We start from the raw sequence: 20,419 nt of genomic DNA, 5'->3' as shown, positions 1-20,419 counted from the left end.
ACAGGAAGAAAGTCATTAAGACACACACGCTTGACTTACCTTGTTCTAAATTTGTGTGTGTGTGTGTGTGTGTGTGTGTGTGTGAGAGAGAGAGAGAGAGAGAGAGAGAGAGAGAGAGAGAGAGAGAGAGAGAGAGAGAGAGAGAGAGAGAGAGAGAGAGAGAGAGAGAGAGAGAGAGAGAGAGAGAGAGAGAGAGAGAGAGAGAGAGAGAGAGAGAGAGAAGAAAAAGCAAAAAGCAAAAAGCAGAATGTGATGGAGGGAGAGTGTGGCTAGAGAGATTTTCTGAATCTACTGTCAAGAAAAAAAAGCAGTTAATTATGCAAATATGCAGTCAAAGTGGTTGGTCTGCAGTAGGGCTTAGCGTTATGGGTGAAACTATTATGACAATACAAAAGGAGTAATTATAGACATATCACAATGTAACACAAATATATGCTAAACTACTAGGTTAATTTTGTGTGCTTTAAATTACAGCTTGCATGGAATCATTAATTTGGACATAAATTTGTAGCAGACTGATATGATAAGACCATATCATCATGATATGGTTCCTCTAAAAGTCATTAAATGATAATATTGAATTATTGCCCTACACTGCAGACCATTAAAACTATATCCAGTCTGGTATGAATTTAATTTCCAAATAAATTGAAGTTTTGTTGCTCAGACAGTCACAGTACATGAAATCATACAGTGACTTCATGAAGCAGTATTTCTTGTGAGGTTGCTAATAGATAATAGTTTCTTCTTGGCTGCTAAATGCATTAACTCTTGCATGTACAGTACAGAATGGTTTGATTTGAAATGTTTGGATTCAATGGCAAAAGTCACCTAATGCAACTCTTAAAGAGCAATTATCAGTCCTTACAACCATTTGACATTGCTATATTAAAGCTTAGTTTTATAAACTGAGGAGCAATATGCTATCCCCATGATTACCACATTGAAAATGAGTAAAACTGACGAAATATCCCAACTACCCTTTGACCCCTCTTTGTTCCCTCTACACCCAAAGTGCTGGTACAAGCGATTAGGTGCCTTCTCCCATCACTCCTTCCCTGGAGGGAAGATGCTGGAGGACAGATGGTGGAGGTCAAGCTTAAGGGATGATAGAGGATTGTGGGAGAGAGTAAAAAGATAGAGGTGTGAAGGAAGGGATGAGCTTGTTGCTCCCTGTATCATGGAGACACACGCACAGATGAAGAACGAGAAAGGTCATTCCTGTGCACGGAAGCACATGTTTGCACGCATGCACAGGGGCTTTGTGTCATACTAATGATGATCATTATTCACTGGGGCTCAAGGGTAGAGGAGAACTCGACAGCATGATAGCATTTAGCAAGATCTGCCCTCCACATGAGATGAACTCAGAGCACATTAGGAATATACTGTAAACATAAATGTGGATAATTCATTTAATGGAGAAAACAACTTTACTCCATCACCTAGATAAAATAGTTTTTGCTGGAACCCATTTCGCTTAGCCAGACTTATGGTATTTTTACAGTATGGATGACAGTACACAGCAGGAATGAATTCTAATGGGGATTAAAAGCAAAGCTGCACCTGTCACAGCAGCTCCCCGTCTGTCTGTCTGCCTGCCACTGTGTACTCTGGATAGTGTGTGTTTTTTTGTGCACGTCTGTGATCCTTGTGTGTCTACGTGTACATGTGAATGTGCTGTCACTTTGAAGTTGGTTTCTCTGCGCACATGTGAGTATACACATGTGCTTTTCTGCTGACTCCTCGAAGAATATGTTTGTGTGTTGGCTTGCGCAAATGCACATGTTCGTGTGAGTGACAGAGACGCAGATCTCCTGGTACTTTGAGGCTGGCCCAGAGCTGTGTTTGCAGATAGTTTGAGTGGCAGGAGGTCAGGGAACAAGGGAATGACGTGTCATGCAGCCAGGAAGTCTCAGTATAGAACGAACACTGGACATTCAGCCGCCACTGCATCACACGCAAAGACATAGGCTACACACCATTAATTATGTCGCCATTTGTTCTGTGCTCTGAGGTCTGCAGCTATAATGAGGAGCTTACGAGAAAGGTTTTCTCTATCTGGTTGAGAACATTTTCTTGTTTTCCTTTACCCTCATTTAGACATATCACACAATTTAAACCACCATTCTTATCATCTTACAGTAGGACTTAAAACCAAATAGTTATTTGATTTGGGTTTTTTTTCATTACTGACATAATTCTAGTGTATTAATTTGACGCACAAAAAGGTTTCACTATATTAAAATAGAACATATTCTGTAACATGATAAAACTGCCACATATTGTTAAAATACAATGTTAAATTAAGAAAAAATGCATTTTATGTTACAACCAGTGAGGAGGAGCAGTCTTAGGAGTTCAGCACAATGTAGCAAAAGGGCCAGTATTTAAAATAAAGGCATTTAAAATTTGGTCTTTAGAGATATAGTGAATGACAATATTACACTACTGAACTCTACTGAAGGAAATGTGAAAGGGAAATTGGTCTTAGTACATGACTTGATGTGTCTAGGCACACAAACCAAATGTATCCAGAAACTTCAAGGGACACTCTTGAAGTTATATCCAACATATAACTTCAAGAGTGTCCCTTGAAGTTTCTAGATTCATTTTTCAGTTACTGTAAGCCTTTTGAAGTACTCTAAATGTAGCAAAAGCAAGGCTATGAAATGACTCATGTCTCAGATTGGTTGTCTGCTAGTGGAATTAGCAATCAGCCTTCACAGGAAAGTGTTTCTCTTAACATTAACTACTAAATATATCTTTTCAAATCAGTGGCTCCGACGAGAGTAGACCTTTTAGCTCCCAGTCTGTGAAAATGCCAGAAGAAAGCAGCAAATAACAGCAGCAGTGAAGCAGGCCGGCTGGTGTTTATTAATGAGTGAGAAAGCAGAACAGAGATACGGTATCCAACAAGGCCAGTGCTTAGATAATGCCACGCAGATGGGTCAGGATGAGCTTAGCATATTAAAATTATATAACACCAAGTACTGTGATTGTCTTCAGGCCCTGCTCATGTAGGTGTTTTGCTACTGTATAACTTGACTTGGTTTTTCCCAATGTTGTCGTTAGGGAAACTGCTAGAGGACGGTTTGTATGTTGATTAAATATGGTAGAGTGTGTGTGTCTATGTGTGTCGCTTGTTTGTGTGTGTCATGATGTTTTTGAAAACAGCTTCGTTAGGGGAATAAGCTAACTCCAGGCTGGGTGTCCCCTGTGGAGGCCGCAAACTCCCCTTTTCTCGTCTCCTCCCGATCTGGGGTGGTGGCAGGCAGAGATAAGACACCTACAAAGTAAACACTGCTGCAGACTACAGCTTCCATCTCCCCGCCACAAACACAGGCAGACAAACAGATAAACATGCACACACACACACACACACACACACACACACACACACGCACCAGGTTGATCCCATTGTGTATGTGTAGATGCAAAGCAAATGTTGGCCTCAATGGATGGATGGTCCGGGCACACGGATGCTTGTGCTGAACCTTCTGCTGCCATACTCTTGGCAGAACGGGGGCCTCATTTATAAACATTGTTTGCACACAAAAGGGATGGAAACATCTTGATGCTACTGGTCACAGAAAAACAGGAATTTATAAAAACAGACTTGATATGTGAATGTATGCACCTTGACAGAAACTCTGACCTGTTAAGTACAATACAGTTTTAGCTACACTTGTGCAATCCAATACAACATCCCTGTGTTAAATCTTTTTTTTTTTTTAAAGCTTACGATTTCAATTTTACATTAGATTACACTCAATTCCTTTGCTTTCTTTTCTTTTTTGCATGTATCAGTCAGACTTCAGCATTCTTCTTTTTTTCTAAGATTGAAAGCCTGCCTATCTGTCTGTTTACCTGTCTGTCTGCTTGACTGCCTGCCTCTGCCTGTTCCCCATCTGTAAATTCTTACTCGGAGCAGTATATACTGCACCCTAAAGCACTGTCAATTCTCTGACATCCCCCAGAAGGACACCCTAACTTACTTCAACTTTAGGTTCACTGACAGTATGAGGCAGTGTTGGTAGGCAGCAACAAAGCTTTAAGATTAAGATTATTTATATAGAAAAAAAATCACAGTTTCTTTAAAGTTTGAAATTCTTATTAGTAATTTGGGAACACTATAGGCAGTTGTTTGGTTCTTAGAAGCTTTTTTCATGCAGTATTTACATTCATATTGAGCAGTAAAAACACTGTACTTGCTGTGAATGATAAGAGTGAGGATATGGAAGGGGAGAAAGAAAACTAATAGGGCACAGTGAAAAACAATGTATATACTTTCTTACCCTATAAACTATGATATAAGAATCAAAGGCATGTTTTCCTTTTGTTTTTAACCATCAACTTTCTATATTTTGTTTTTAGATTACTTCCAGGAGTTGCTGAACCGCTCTGGGAATACACTACAGGAGAGTTTCAATCAAAATTGGGGCTCCGTATACACCCAGAATTCCCAGCTGTTCTCTGACCTGTACACAGATTTGAGGAGCTACTACCGAGGCTCCAACCTCAACCTGGAAGAGGTTCTCAATGAATTCTGGGCTAGGCTGCTGGAGAAGCTCTTCTACCAGGCCAACAAGCAGTATTTCATAGGTATGCCAAACATCTCTATAGCAGTGGTTCTCAAAGTAGAATTCAGATACCCACAGGGGTCCTTTAGGGGGTTCCAGGTCCCCAGCAAAAGTGGGAATAATTTATTTTCACTATAATATAATAATATATAAATTTCACTATAATATCCATAAGTAATACAATGACAGAATGTATGACTATTTTGGCAAAAATCTTATCAGATGGGGGACTGTGGGACAAAATATTATCAAATGGGGGTCCATGGTCTAATTTGTGTCAGTTTAGGGGTCCTTGACATGAAAAAGTTTGAAAACCACTGCTCTATACAACATTATAAAATAATAAAATGTTTGTTGATTACAGGGGAGGACTATCTGGAGTGTGTGTCTAAGCAGATAGAAACACTACGGCCCTTCGGTGACACACCCCGTGACCTGAAGATGAAGGTCACACGCACATTTGTGGCTGCACGTTCATTTGCTCAGGGACTGGTGATCAGTGGGGACGTGGTGCGCAAGGTCTCCCAGGTAAAACTTCTTTTCCCAACCCCTCACCCCAGTTTTCTTTCCAGTTTCCTCCACATTTTCTTCCCTTTGACTGTCATTTATCATGGCATTGCCCTTTTCTCTTCAGTATTAAGGGAGCCTGACAGACTGGTTACTTTTATTGCTTTTGATGGAAGTGACTAACTGCCTCACAAACCTTTTTACTGGTGTCTAATCTGCCCCAAAGCTAATATTCTGTGCTCACAATGCAGGTCCATTTGTATTCTTGCATTATGAGGTCTCTAGTCATCTTTTTCTATAGTGATCACCATTCTTCTTCCTTGATGTGAACACACACACATAAACACACAAATATATGCCTGTTTTTACCAGTCCGTGCACATAGTATTAAGCAGTGGCAGATCAATGTTGCTGGAAACGAGAGGCTCTATAAAGTATGCCCCATGGCTCAGACAATCAGCCCCTACAACAACAGTTAATGTCAGCTCCTCGCTGAAAAATGTCTCCCTTGGCTGCGGGGAGGGTTAATATCTCCCAAGAGAAATGGTCCCCTCAGAGTATAAGACAAGAGTAAGGTTAAGATCAGAGCAAGACTGAGAAATCATTTCAGCTCCAGAAATGGAGGTGGCCGGTATTGATGCACCAGTGAAAAATATTTCCCGTCAGACACTGGGCAAGGAGAGTTGAGAGCAGTGCCCTCATGAGAAATATACACGTCCTCTGAGGAAACAGATGCTGCAGCAGAGATGAATATTACAATTCGTTTCTTGATGAAATATTACAAGGTCAGGCTGTGTGTAAGCATGAAAAGAAAAGAGCAGGAGGAAATAAAAAAGTAGCATGACAAAATAGGCTCTGGTGCTACTTTCTGACTGCAAGGCCACACAGTTGGATGAATGTCAAAGAAAAAACTATATGATCCTTTTCCCTTTCATTCTGATGTATGTTTCTTGCTGTATGTGTGTTGCTGGGTGGCACATACTGTATGTTAGTGACAGAGTGAGACACCCTGGCCAAGCGTTTCTCTATAGGCCTCTCTCTTGCTCAGAAAATTTGATACGGTCATATATCTACATGCTAAAAACAAGAAGCAAGCCACAGAAGAACTATCAGCTTCAATGGTCAATATCTCTAATTGGTTAACAAACTGATGTTTACACCTCACTGTCAGTAAAACTGTATGTTGGTTTTTTTTCAGTCTACAAATATAGATATATAATATAATATATCAGTAGTGCATGAGTTTAAATATTTAGACATAATAATAGATTCACAACTCACATTCAAAACACAAGTTTAAAAAAGGTGTGAACAGAATCAAATTCAATTTGGTAAATATTAGATACATTAGGAACAATTTAAATAACGAGGCCTCAAAGTTGTAAACCAATGCCATGATTGTCTCACACATGAACCAGCTGGACACAGACAGGTAGGACCACATTACAATCAGTAGAAACACTTTGTAAGCAGGCTTTGAAAACATTGGATTAAAAAATCAAATTCATATCATCATTGCAAAATTTTCACTAAATTTGATATCTTAAACTGGGAAAACATCAAATTTGTAGATATTGTACTTGTGTATAATAAAAATTTTCATGGTCTGGCTCCCCCTCCGCTCAATGAATTCATTAAACAAAGTCAAAACTCATCTACCAGAGCTACTACCAGAGGGGATTGTAAAATACCACATAGAGAAAGTACTTTAGTGCAATCAGCCTTTTCCTATAAAGCAGCACATACAACTCTGTCTCCAGATCTATAAAACAGTGCTTTACTGGACAATCAAACATGCTGTCATAATCTGGAGTTATGTCATTGTTTTACTATTTTGTCTGTGCTTATGGGCTTATGTGCTCTTGTATGTTTTCTTTTAATGTTTTCTATATGCCATCAACTTGCCAGGGACTGCAGATGAAAATTAGCCCATATGGCTAAATCTGACACGTTTACATGATAGATCCAAGTGCTCATGTTAATTAATGTGCATTGTCCCTTCTTAAATAAAATAAACATAAACATTAAATAGATGCAACGTCTCACACCTACACAGAGGGACTGGAGGATGTCTCAATTAAGTACCCGCACACAGCTAAATTAGCACTTCCACAGCCACAGGGGAGAAAAATCAGGAATGACAATGAACAAAGCTAGTCTAGCATAGCAGTTAATTGGTGGAAAAACAAGACACAGCATGACAGTGACAACTAAAACTGCTTGACCTGGAGCTAAGGGACTCGTGTAACTAGTCTAATGTAGACAGACATGAGGTAGCTTAGACTCAAGCAAATGGGAGTGCATTAGCATGGGCAGCACACTGTGTTGAAATTGCTATTCATGATTTGTGACTCATGGGTGTACCCCAGGACCAGCCACGTGGCGTATAACCCCGTTAGAGCTCTGTTAGCAAGATGCTAAGCTGATAAGTATCTCTCTTCATTCCCAAATGCACACCGGAGTACACATGCACACAAGTGGTAGAGGTACACACACACAGACTGTAAGCGCTCTCACACTCATACACACCCCATCATTCCATCATTCCCCTCCGATAGTGATGTATATTTCCCCAGTGTGGCTGCTTCTTAATACATATTTCCTGACTAATGCCATTTTGTTGGTGCTGAAGGACATTGAGCGATGTGTTCATTAAACAAAGCTGGCTAGAGGAAAATGTGTAAATAATAAGCGCCGCTTTTACAAAATTTACAAAATCTCAGCACTAATGCCAGGGCACTGGAACTGCTGCCGCTCTGAATGAGGTCACGGACTGCCTTCTGCCCTATTTACACACTCACGGGAAGTCTTAAGAGGGAAGGCAAGAGCACACTGTATTGCGATAGTCATTATGGACAAACTTGGTCAATCTCTGTAAAAAGGGAATTTTCAAGGTCCATTTAACTATACAAGAAGACGGGATGTCTAATTTTCTTCAAGAGGCCAGTTTGGTGCAATTTGACTGAAAGAAGTACAGATTTCAGTCAACTGTTCAATTTCATATTCATAACTTGTGTGCCAGTCTGTGTTGCTGTCCTCCCCGGCACACAATCAGCACTGTGCTGTGATAGCAACAAATTAGATAGTGAGAGACAGCAAGTGAAGAAGATAATACAAAGACTGTGACAAACTCCAGCATCCTCTCTTGTCCCTGTTTTACTTCTCTTTCAATCCTTTATTCTCCGTCTATGTCCAGTAAATTATACTCTGTCATTTATGTTGATATTTTCCAGAGCTATGCCCTGTGCTGTCTTCTGTCTCCTATAAGTGTGAATAGCTTGGTATACTAATTTGAATCTTAGCTTTCCCCTCCTTTCTCCTGTAATTCTATCTTCGATTGATTGGACCTAATGAGACAACCGCTCCTATTTATAGCTATGTATTGCCACTTAAAGGGCCCAGTGACTGAAGATGTTTACCACATGCTGCTTAGGGAGGTATTACACTGCTTGAGTGCAAACCAGGATAGAATAAAACAAAATTCTCGCTTTGTATGTGTGTGCGCAGGAGGTCTGTTTTTGCTACCAACTAAGAAGAAACATGACATGAATCCCTGCTTTGTATTAGTTTGATTAGCTGTGACAAATAGGAGCTGTAGTGAAAGGTGATGAAAGAATATTGTGAAAGGAGGCTGGGAATAGACCATAGCAGAGCAGAGAGAGACCAAGATGCGTTATTACTGGAAAAGTGAATAAATTAAAAGATGTGCTTGTAAGACAAAAAGAGAGATCTTATCAGTAGAATGCGTTGATGTCTTTCTTTTCTTGTACAGTATTACCTGCTCCCTTGCTTCGCTCTGGGCTGCACCAGTTGCTGTGTCCTCAACTTTTTCTGGACTGTTTTATTCCCTTTGGAAGGGGAGTGGAGGAAGTAGGCCACGCGCCACATAGCTCACTCTGGAGGCAAGGAGTCTGGATTGGCTCACTCTATAACACAAGGGGGAGAGGTCGCTCATATATCCTTACTAATTACAGAGACAGGACAGTTAGGGAGAGAGAGAGAGAGAGAGCAAGAGACAGAAGAGTCTTAGGCTCGATTGCCGCGGGCAATACAGAGACAGGTATGGGGAGCATGCTGTGAAGGTGAAGCAAGGACAAGTAAGGGTATGGGTGTTTAAAATGTAACACAGCCACATCAAAGAGACACACATGCAAACTTGCAGAAGAGAGTATTTCAAATCTAAAACTTTCTCTTGATATCTCTTGATAGGCCGGTATAAAGATGATTCAAATGAAGCCAGACTGAGGGCAGTGTTTTTGTTTGTAAGGTGTCGATTGATGCTGAAACATATAGTTTTCTTATTCATTATTTCAACCCATAAGAAAAATGATCAACAGATTGATCTATAATAAAAGTAATCATTAGTTGCAGCAGTCCTTTTAATGGTTTTAATGTGACAGCCTCTCCTTCACAGCGCTTGGTGCACCACAGATCCAAGGTTACAGAGGAAGTTGTCAACATCAACCTCCAATTAGCACTACAGAGAAGTTACACACTGTTTCATGTCTGTTGTGCCTGACCAGGGATTCCCAGCATTAATACTGTGCAGATGATGTAACAGAAACTAGATTAATGACTGCCTCTCCTTGATAAGTATTTCATTAACATAACCCTCGGTTTTCTGCTCCCCTGCCAACGCCCCTTTGGTGAATCTCATAGTTTTTTTAACATCCCCCATATCATTCTCTCTGCCCATCCCAACACGCTCCCTTCCCTCGCTCCTCTCTCTCACCAAAAAAGCATTCGTCTGACTCATCCCTGGCTAATGAGTGGTAGGGTAAGGATGGAAGGGGGGGGGGGGGGGTAGAAAAGGAGGGCAGGAGTGAGGATCTGACTCATGTCTCATATGACTTGAGATTAAGCCTGGGAATGTGGTTATTGCTTTTTCTGTGTCACTTATTTCACTTTAGGCTGTCCTCCTTCTGCAACTGGCAATAATTACCAAATGTTATTGATGTATTTTATGCATCAGAGATGCTTTTACTAATTTAGGCTTATTATGTGTTTTTGTAATGTAATTTAAGATTTCATTCTGAGTTGAAACAGTGTTGAAATAAATTACTTTTGCCTTATGTGGATCACATACAATCCTTGTGGGATATCTGGGTTGATAAACCCATAAATAGTAATAGACTATTGCCAAAGAAAAAGACTGAAGGCAGAAAAATACAACCCAAGCTAGAATGTATCAAATGAAGGTTGTTTGAAACTTTACAACCAATATTTTCAACATTAGAATGTGAGGGAAAGTATGGATCACAAAAAAAGATCCGTTCAGAAAACATCAAAAGAGCTATGAACTGCTTAAAGTACATATAATAAAATGCACACCAGAATTTCACGATGAAGGACTACTGTAAAAAGAAGGTTCCTTTTTACTGATTATATTTATCAGGGGTAAAGGCTACTGTTTGTGGTACCAAGGATGTAATTTTAGCCTGAGAATGATCATTTTTGTGAGCATGTAATTATGCTGAGCAAATTTGAATCTGTACTAAACTACTGACAGGTCTGTAGAATGTTGAAAGTGTCAATAATTTGTTTTCCCACCTGATCCCTATTGTTGTCCTATTTCCGCTGTATATTTGTTAAAAGCTGGTTTTAACTGTGACTTTGATGATGGAAGAACAGTTTCCAGGAAAAGCATCAGGCTGGCCCAGATGTCAGCTTAGAGGAGCTTTGTATGCCTAGCTGGGTTTGTTCCATCTTTCTCTCTCTCTCTCTCTTTCTCTCTCACACACACACTTCCTGAGGTTTTGTATGCATAGCTGTACTCTCTTGTGAACAGAGCTTACTGGTATTAACCCAGTTTCACTTTTCACGCACGAAGGCCCTTTCCTGGGGGAACAGCCTTGTGGGATAGTGAGAGAAATGGAAGGGGCAGGAAGGATGGAGTGAGGGACTGAGAATACTCGTATGAATGTCAGGGCCTTTTCATCGCATGTGAAACAAAAAGCAAATTCTCCCAAAGTGGTTTCCAAGGAAACTGTGCTGAATGAAAGTCTGGTGCAAAGTAAAAAAAAAGGTCACCATGGGAGGTGACCTCCCACGGTTCTATGACTGTCATTGTCTAGTATAATTATTAAAGATTTACATCTTTACATTCTTATTAAAATTGAACAGTTGTGTATAACAAAAATTTAATTCTCATGTAGCAGCAGAGCTTTTAACAGTCAAAGTGGTCAAATGTACAGTTTGATCACCTGCTGCTATCATTTGTATCTTTTAGACTATTCGATCATGTATGCTTGATAGAACAATTTTCATTTCATTTTTCATCCAGGTGATGTATGTTTATTTTTGTCTTTGCCCTACTACAGGTGCAGCTTAGCCAGGAATGTATGCGGGCCACGATGAGGATGACTTACTGTCCCCACTGCCGTGGCATGGCCTCTGCCAGACCTTGTGCCAACTACTGCAGCAACGTCATGAAGGGCTGTCTGTCCAACCAGGCTGACCTCAACACTGAGTGGAGGCACCTGGCAGGTGGGGAACACACCCACATACACATTCCCACTGGCATCCAATTCAAGCATATGTTTGGGTTCATCCTACACATGATGTTACTTTGTGCGGCTAACACAACTGAATCATTCTACCAAGGTAATACATATGAAACATTTCACACTTTCTTCACACTGACTGTTCCTCCTGTCTTTGTAGAAACGATGATTCAAGTGGTTGATCACTTTGATGGCTCATCTGGTGTGGATGTTGTGGTCCTTTCCCTCCACAATCGCATATCAGAAGCCATGCTCACCATGACGGAGAATATAGACACTATCAACAGCAAGGTCAGAACAATTATTTAGTTTAATGTTATAGAGAAAATCTTGAGAAGATTTGAAACCAAGTTTTAAGGGGCCTTTTAAACTTGGTAAATCCCAAAAAAATACTGTTTACTGTCTTAAGAAAAGCAAATGTGCAAACCATCAAATATTCAGTGAACTAAGTTCAAGCTTAGATCATTTTTGTGATTGAACCTGAATCCCACAGACCGCACACACACCCCTTGCCCCTACATTCATCTGTACAATAAACACCTATCCTACCACTAAATAAATGCTGTTAAAATAAAAGGATGTGAGTCATGACAGAACCTACAGGCCAACCGTTTACTTCACTGTTTAATGGTGTTTGAGAAACACTTTTATATGATCCTTAAAAGGTGCTGGCAGCAATGAAAATCTGAGTTGTTTGGTGGAAGGTGGAAAACAGTGTAGATGGTGAGAGGTAAGACAAAGCTTCCTCTGTGCTGGTTTGCTGTTAAAGAGCCTGGCTGGCTTGAGGTGAACCATAGCCTGGCGGACTGCCTCTGACCTGGTTCAGTATGGTGATCACACACAGCTTCAGCTTCTGATCTTCATCTCATGGGAAAAGTGCTGTTTTGATCCCATAGAAGTCAATTGCTGTCCTTAGTCTAGTATTATAGTAGACACTGTGTAGAACAGATTATCAACCTATTTACATAATCTGCTGACATCAAACCAAAGCCATATGTTGGGTTGTGTGCTTTCTCCATAAAATATACCAAATACAGATATAGAAACTGCAATATTATGTATGCTATGTATATGCAAATGTGCCTGAAGGTATTCTGCCACTTCTCCATTGTAACAGAGTCAACACCACATTTCTTCTACCCATTATTCAATCTACTGTGAACTACACAACACCAGCGAGTTATAGTGACAGACATGACTGGAAGCTTAAGACAGGATTATTTTATAGTTATGTGTGAAGGTTCAAAGGCTTGAGGCTCTCCTAAGAAGGCCAGATTGGATGACAGATTGACTGCAGTACTCCTGTATTCCCTCAGCTCCATTTATATAATTTAAGCCCCATCAGGACAAGTAGCATCCTCTGAGCTGTGAATCATTCTGCTGGAGCGATGCTGTGATTGACTCTTGGGACCCTGCAAATAACCAGTACCAATAATATGCTGAAATGCACTTTGTGTACATATTGATAAGTTGGTTTAACAAACACAAACTGTTTTGCTGATGCAGTATGAATATGGATTTATAGGATTCTATTCAGAGAGCTGCTTTCAGCGTTATCAGATTTCAGTCTTAACACCAATAAAGATATAGGGTATGAACTACATATGGTAGGAAAATAGAGTTTATAGAGTGAGTCTGAAGCCTTATAGTTCAAGTTACTTGTTGAAGCTGAAGATACAATTAATGGTAAAGCACTTACAGTAGATCTATTTCAGACCTTGACATGTTTTGAAAGAAATGGATGTACTTTAAGCTTTTGTCTGAACATTTCCTTGTTGAACCCTTTTGGTTAACTTGTCTCTCTTTCCCACATCTTCTCTCTTCTGTTCCATCTTCTCTTCTTTCTTTCTCCCATCCCAGTTGTTTCAGGCATGTGGCAGTCTCGGAGAGAGAGGAACCAGCAGCACAGGCACAGGAGTGGACGACTTCATGAAGAGAGGGAAGGTTATGGTGGAGGACACAATGGGATCCTCTAACAAACTGGACAAACTGGTTAGTATTTACCCAAGTGAATCTGAATCCCTGTTGTTGCTCTCTGATGGCCTCATCTGGCCCATTCATGGTGCTGTTTTATGACGCAGGAGCCATTGCTCATCATGGGCAATTAAAGCCCTTTTGATGTTCATTTCACCTTTACACAGGCGACTATGAGGTGATTAGAGGGCAATGAATGCTTGGATTGGTGATTAAAGCAGATGACTGAGCACTGCAGTTGGTTATTTACGAGACAGGAGTTTCTCTTAATCTCTTGTTTGAGTGTACCATCAAGCTATGACTTTTTTGGGCCAAAGTATAAAAGAACATGAAACTGCTCTCTTCAGGTGTCTGATGTAACCGCAAGACTGAAGGAAATGCAGCCGTACTGGGTTTCTCTTCCAAGTCTTCTCTGCAGTGACAGAGTGGCCACCGGTGCAGGGGCTGAGGATAAGTGTTGGAACGGCATGAACCGTGCCAGGTAGGGCATATAACATATGCTGCTTTTAATTAAATGCACACTGTTGGTTACTACTGGGCTCATCGAACATCTCAAACAAACATCTTTACAAAACAGTTTTTTATGCACTAAATGTTGAAGGAATAATCCCAGCCATCAAATTTCAAGTTTCATAATGGATTCAGTGTTGAAATGAATCTTCATATTAAAGTGAGTCTATATATGTTTTGAAAGAAGAAATAACACAATCTTCAATCTTCAATTCATTTGGTATGGTAGTACCAATATCTTATGGTGGCAAATGATAGCAAACTTTAGATAGTAAGTGCTGTGTAACAGACATATTGAGTCACAGACTTTAGATCTTCTCTACTTGCACAACAAATAAACATTTCAAAGGTTTATCACAAAAGTAAAACAAGAAGTAAACATACCAGACCTCACCAGGAGACATGTTAGTTATGTCCTAATTTCGGTCACACTTTAGTCAGGTCTTAAAAGCAACTGAATCCAAAGCTAGAAGTGGAGGAAATTCAATGTCACAGTGGGCTTTGTTCAGCAAAAGTTGCATAGTCACCAATTAACTGTGATGAAATGATGAGAAGTTTAAGATGTCACCTACTGAGCAACTGTTTGTGTGTGCCAGGTACCTTCCCGAGGTGATGGGCGACGGCCTTGCCAGCCAGATCAACAACCCTGAAGTGGAAATTGACATCACCAAGCCAGACATGACAATACGCCAACAGATCATGCAGCTGAAGATCATGACACACCGCCTGAAGAATGCTCTCAACGGCAATGACGTGGACTTCCAGGACACCAGTGAGTACTTTACAACCAGTACCATCACAACCCACAAGTTTCTAAACATTCACAAGAAACTTCTGAGATGACTCACAGAAAATGGTTAAGTTTTTCACAAGTTCTAGATTAAGGGGAATAAACAAGTAACAAAAGCAGTATTTTTCGAGTTAAGACAATGGTATAAAAATTCTAGGCATACATTCAAAGTACCATTTTGAAAAATTAAGGTCATATCTCTTTTTTCTTTTTTTTGCAATAACTGGCAGTAAAATGTCCACTCATTTTTAGACAGTCAACCTCATATTTTATTGCTAGTTGTGTGCATATGTATAGTACTTTTGTATGTATGAGTATATGGCAATTGCATACATATGTTAATTATTTGAATATATTGACAGCACCATTTGTAAATTTGACCTATGTTTTACCATCAGACTCATGTCCTGACCCTCTGTTTGTAGGTGACGATGTCAGCGGTTCAGGAAGCGGCATGTGCACTGACGATATTTGTTCCCGGAGCCAACGCCCTGTTGTCCCCATCACTGAACGACCCAACCTCTACCCTCCAGAACAGGAGAAGGTGATGAAAGCCTCAGCCAACCAGAACCTCCCCTTCATCACCATTTACCTGCTTTCACTGCTTGTTTTGCTGCTCCGGCGATAATTGACGGGGGAATCTACCAACCGGGACTGAGTTTGGGACATGGGGTTAGGGAGAGTCTGAAAGGGGAGGGAGGAGAAGTTGGGGGTTAGTTACTTTGCCAAAACTAAATAAGGAAACAACAAAAAAAAATCATTTGGATGGACATGGATGGTTTTGGATTAGAACAAAATGGAATTACGAGTATTCATAAATGTTTTGGTTCTGCTCTCGTCTTTTATTTCTTGCTATATTATTACACCATTAGAGCTGGTCTTTTTGCATCTTCTAATGTTTTGTTTCTGGTGTTTGGGTTCTTTGAGATTATATCTGTACCTAAGACATGAATAAGACTATCGCTAACAGTATGTTGGTGTTGACACCGTGGGGAGAGGGAGAATTGGGCTTGCAGTGGCATTCAGATACATGTATGTGTTATTCCACTCACTTTATTACACAGCACTTAGTTATTCAGTAGAATTATTTATTTATTAATACCTGACAATAGACCCCAGAGTGGTTTACCACTCCCCAATATTTATAGAAGAAGTACACAAACCACAAACTTAATTGATGTATTGATGACTTTTAAAGGACTATAATCTGGACAGCACGGCCCACCAGACCTCCTAATGCATTAAGCCTCACAATATCATTACAGTCACACACACTCTCTCAGAGAGGATGAGAGCACTCTGCGTCAGCATTTTTTGCCATTTCATCATGTAAGCTGTAATAATAGCCGTGATCACATTCACACTGACATGATCATCTAATGTGGGAGTAACGTGACCCATCCGCCACTCCATCCATCCACTCATCCCTACACCCCCCCCCCCCCCTCCCCCCTCCCCACTGAGGCATTTCTCCCTCTCTCTCCAGACCCTGTAGGATCAACTCAAGAGTCTGGTGTAAGCAAAACACATGTTAGGCTGGGTCAGGTCTCAGATGACAGTATCTTCCCACTATAGAGCACTGTATGTGGAATGTAGGTGTCAGTTTAAGACTGCCCTCGCAGCAAAGGATTGACACTTCATGATTTTGGAAGATGTGTAGCAGAGCAGAAATGTACACAGAAGCAGAAACACTGCTGTCATGTAGCTTTTTTTCAGTATTCCTTTTATGTGCGCAGTGCAGAGCAAAAATATAATACGCATCAATTTGTGTGTTCCCTGCAAAGGCCCAGTGTTCCTGTGATTAGCATCATAATTGCAGCCAACAATGTCATATGTTTTTGTCGAATAGCAGCAACGATCCCTATCACAGTGAAAGCCACACCTTGCACGTCTTTGAACCGTTCTACTATTTCTATGGCAGACACAACAGTGTACATATTTTTGATTGCTTTTCTGTTGTTTTTCAGGACAAAAAATAGCCAATTAGGTATCAAAATTTTATAATGGGCAAATCATTGTATGCTATAAATCTTATTTCTTTCATCATCTGTCAGAGTATCCGTATCTGCCTTCCAATTTTCTGCAACTTCTCTGTATCAGTGCCTCTTTCCTCCCACCCCCAACTCCCTCTACCCTTCTACCCACTCATCAGTTATAATGACCTTTAAAGCGTTCCTCGTGCTTTTTACATGATAGGCAAGGCAATATGATAATGACACAGTGCTTCGTTATGTGTCAACCTTACTGGGAATGTTGTGGGAACGCATGTGTAAGGCTTTTCCTGATGAGAAGCTTGCTGGGAGGAAACACGCACCACATTTTAATTCAAAGAAATGTCAAAGCTCTCATTTAAGAAACGCCGTGCGCAGGATGACGGGACAATGGTTGCATGTATGTATGTGTGTGGATGTGTGTACTTGTCTATGATTGATATAGCAAACAAAGGATGGACGATCGAGCCTTTATTAATCTTGTTTGGATGGCACAGAAATGAAATGTATCAGACTAACATTGTCTGGCTGAGTGCTATTTAACTCACAGCAATGGAAGATTAATATAGTTAAGTTTTCAAAAATGGGATTTTCAACCTACTACTGTAATAATTCCCAATCCGTATTGATGGTGTCTGTGCTTGTCAGTATTGTATGTGACAGTGAAATGGAATGTGGAGGACGCTAATGGACACGTTTTTTTTTCAATTACATCATTGCTTCAGTTGCACATTGGGACAATCCACTATAATTAATTTTATGAAAAAATCTAAATGTCCCTACACAGTTAATAATACTGTAGATCCAACTGAGATGTTAAGAGTTAAGTCAAACATTGACAAGCACATCTGTTCAATACTTGGTTAATTACTGCTCTGAAAATGGGTGAGGTTGTTGTCATATTTGTTGCCTGACAGGTTACTTTGATAGTATTTTCTTTTTTTGACATGCTTTATTAATGAATGCTATGTTTCTGTGTGTGCGTATGTGTGTGTGTGTGTCTGTCTCTCTGTTAGTCCCTGGTTAAGAAATCTGCCTGTGACTGCCTTTGACACTTTGTCCAGGGTTGGGGTCAATTTTGAGAAAAGAGACATATAATGTTATTAGATGTTCCATTGGGGGAAAAAAAATACAATTTTTAAACAAAGAGCAAAATAGGAAGAACACCACATGGGTCTTCTTTTTGCGACCCTCGAGAAAAAAAAAATCTGAATATGAATGTGAAAGTGCACATTATGCCCTGTAAAGAATGAGAAAGGACTCCAACTGTGATGGTGACATTCCAATTCAAAGACGACTTGCGACTTTAGACTCACATCTTCAGTTTCAATGACTGCCTCACAATGTCATCGGCTGAAATTTGCACAGCCCCCCCCCCCCACCCCCACCCCTCCCCCACCCACCCACCCACCACACACACAACTCCCCCAACCCCACACCCCCTTCTCTCCTCCTTCACCTTTTGATCTCATTAATTTGTTGCCCAAAGTCCCCCTCCCTTTTATAAAACCTGCACTTTTATGAGGCCAATAAATGGCATTGTCTGCACAAAGACATCACAAGATGTTCGATCAATACGCAAGTCAACACCTTCCAGAAACGACTATTGATTGGGGATGTGTGTATGCAGATAGATACGGCCCAGCAAGATGTCTCCTGTTCAACTGTGGTGAAACAGTGTAAACAAAAAGCCCCTAAGTGTGAGAGGAAGCGGGAGAAAGGTTAGTCTAGCGCACCTCGATCCCTCCCTCATTCACTAGGTGGCAAAATGCAAAGCTGATTATCCTGATAACTGTTTTAAGACAGCTTTATATTCTACACTGAGTTGAACATGGAAGGCATTTCTGAAAGGTGCCAATTTATGAGGAAAAAAAAAGTACTTTTCATTTTCTTGCTTTTATTTACTTTGGTTTTAATGTTAACAGAAATCTATGGAGAGTTTGTGCTTATGGTGAAGATAGATGCCAGAAAGAGGTTGAAAAATACAAATGTCTCATTTGCTGTTGTACCTGAAATCTTGTGTCAATTATATACATTGTAAGATTTTCAAAATGCCTGTGTCCAGTTTCTTTAATGGTGGTGTGTTTTAGTTGGTGTGTGTGTGTGTGTGTGTGTGTTTGACAAAGAAAATGCGAAAAAATAATTAAAACCCATATGACATTGTTTTATACTCACATCACAAACTATTTAACTCACACAACTAACATGCAGATCCACTGTATCTCTATTTTTTTTATTTTTTTTTAAAGAAAGGAAGTCTCTGCTTTACTTGAGTCTGCCCACGTTGTTTACCAGAGCAAACCGGGGCACACTGCCACCAAGAAAGGGCCAGTTCACCCCAGTGATGATGTCAGAGGTGACAGCTGCTATCTGGTGTTGCCACTCAGGAAAAACTGCCACATGTTCAGAGCACACTAGGCGCTTTGTCTTGTTTCTGTGTGCTCTGTGTAGACAATGAAATGATCACCCCCCTCAGGATAGTTTTAACAAGATGTACTTGACCATGATCCTATGGGATATTGAAATGCCACGCTACATATATATACATAGTGCAACAGTGGCAGCAGTGTTTCCATGTCTGTTGTTAGGTTACAGATGCCAAAAATGCTGGGAGAAAAGGCGACTTGAAGTCACGTCAGGGCAGAAATATTTAACTAAGATTACGAATATTAAAGTGTGTCACAATAAATCTCAAGTGCCACCCAGCCAGACTGCCAAAATGCACCGAGTCTATCCTTGTAGGGTCACCAGTCTGATCTTGTTCACACCAGTGTCTGTTTGATGTCACAACACAGGAATCCAAAGACAAACTCAAACTGTGCCCAAATAAATTTAGCAATCCCAGCTCACTTAAAAAAAAAAAATCAATCTCATACTTAATGCATTTCTACTCACTGATAGCATGCATTTGCTTCTCTGCTGTAAGACAAATTTAAAATAAGTGAGTCTGGTATATTCAATTTAGCTGAAATTATTAGTCATTTTTCTACAGTTCTCCCTGCTGCTGTACACACATGCATGCAGACACATTCACATTCTCAGCTATCGATTGTGTCTGAAGCTTTTCGCCTTCTTTCTTACTCACAACTGCACACATACACAAAGTTATTCCCAGCCTTTTGGCTTTCAGCTTGTCCTTTGGTTTGAAGCACTTTTATGAGCGACTGCTTCATAGCCCTTACATGGTCTCTGTATTTGAAATATCAATTCAACAGGGCAAAACACTTGTCAATAAAATCTCTTCAGCTCAGTTCACCCTGAACTGCCTTTATCTTCAGGCCCCATGACATCTTACAGTAACATGCTACCAGGATTGTGCTCTTATGAAACCCATTAACATATGTTATTTTCAGACATGTAATGCAATGAAAACAGACTAATGACATATAATACATTTCTGAATAGATTTCCATTTCAGCATCTAATTGGGTAGCTGGATTAATTCAAATGTAATCTGTGGAGTAGTGGAGAAAATTGGCTTTCTATCTTATTCTCTCCTCAGCAGCAGGTGCCACATTAAACCTACCAAATCTTTTAACTCTATGTTACAGTAAGTGAATG

At 40.2% G+C, this 20,419-nt stretch overlaps 1 protein-coding gene across 2 annotated transcripts in view; it reads left to right on the top strand.

The window, feature by feature from the left end:
* The window catches only part of LOC122993582 (glypican-1-like), a 76,822-nt gene extending 58,723 nt beyond the window's left edge, over positions 1 to 18,099 (top strand). For both annotated transcript variants that reach the window (XM_044367876.1, XM_044367877.1), the window contains 8 exons: positions 4,378 to 4,605; positions 4,948 to 5,111; positions 11,411 to 11,576; positions 11,754 to 11,884; positions 13,454 to 13,585; positions 13,915 to 14,048; positions 14,674 to 14,849; positions 15,293 to 18,099. In XM_044367876.1, coding sequence (XP_044223811.1) covers positions 4,378 to 4,605; positions 4,948 to 5,111; positions 11,411 to 11,576; positions 11,754 to 11,884; positions 13,454 to 13,585; positions 13,915 to 14,048; positions 14,674 to 14,849; positions 15,293 to 15,495 — 1,334 coding nt within the window. In that variant the 3' untranslated portion in view covers positions 15,496 to 18,099. The remainder of the gene's footprint in view (positions 1 to 4,377; positions 4,606 to 4,947; positions 5,112 to 11,410; positions 11,577 to 11,753; positions 11,885 to 13,453; positions 13,586 to 13,914; positions 14,049 to 14,673; positions 14,850 to 15,292) is intronic.
* The last annotated feature ends 2,320 nt before the right edge of the window (positions 18,100 to 20,419 follow it).

The sequence above is a fragment of the Thunnus albacares genome, chromosome 12 (genome assembly GCF_914725855.1).
Source record: "Thunnus albacares chromosome 12, fThuAlb1.1, whole genome shotgun sequence".
Classification (NCBI taxonomy): Eukaryota; Metazoa; Chordata; class Actinopteri; order Scombriformes; family Scombridae; genus Thunnus; species Thunnus albacares.
Note: the sequence above shows the minus strand (reverse complement) of the source record. Positions and strands in the feature narration are given on the sequence as shown.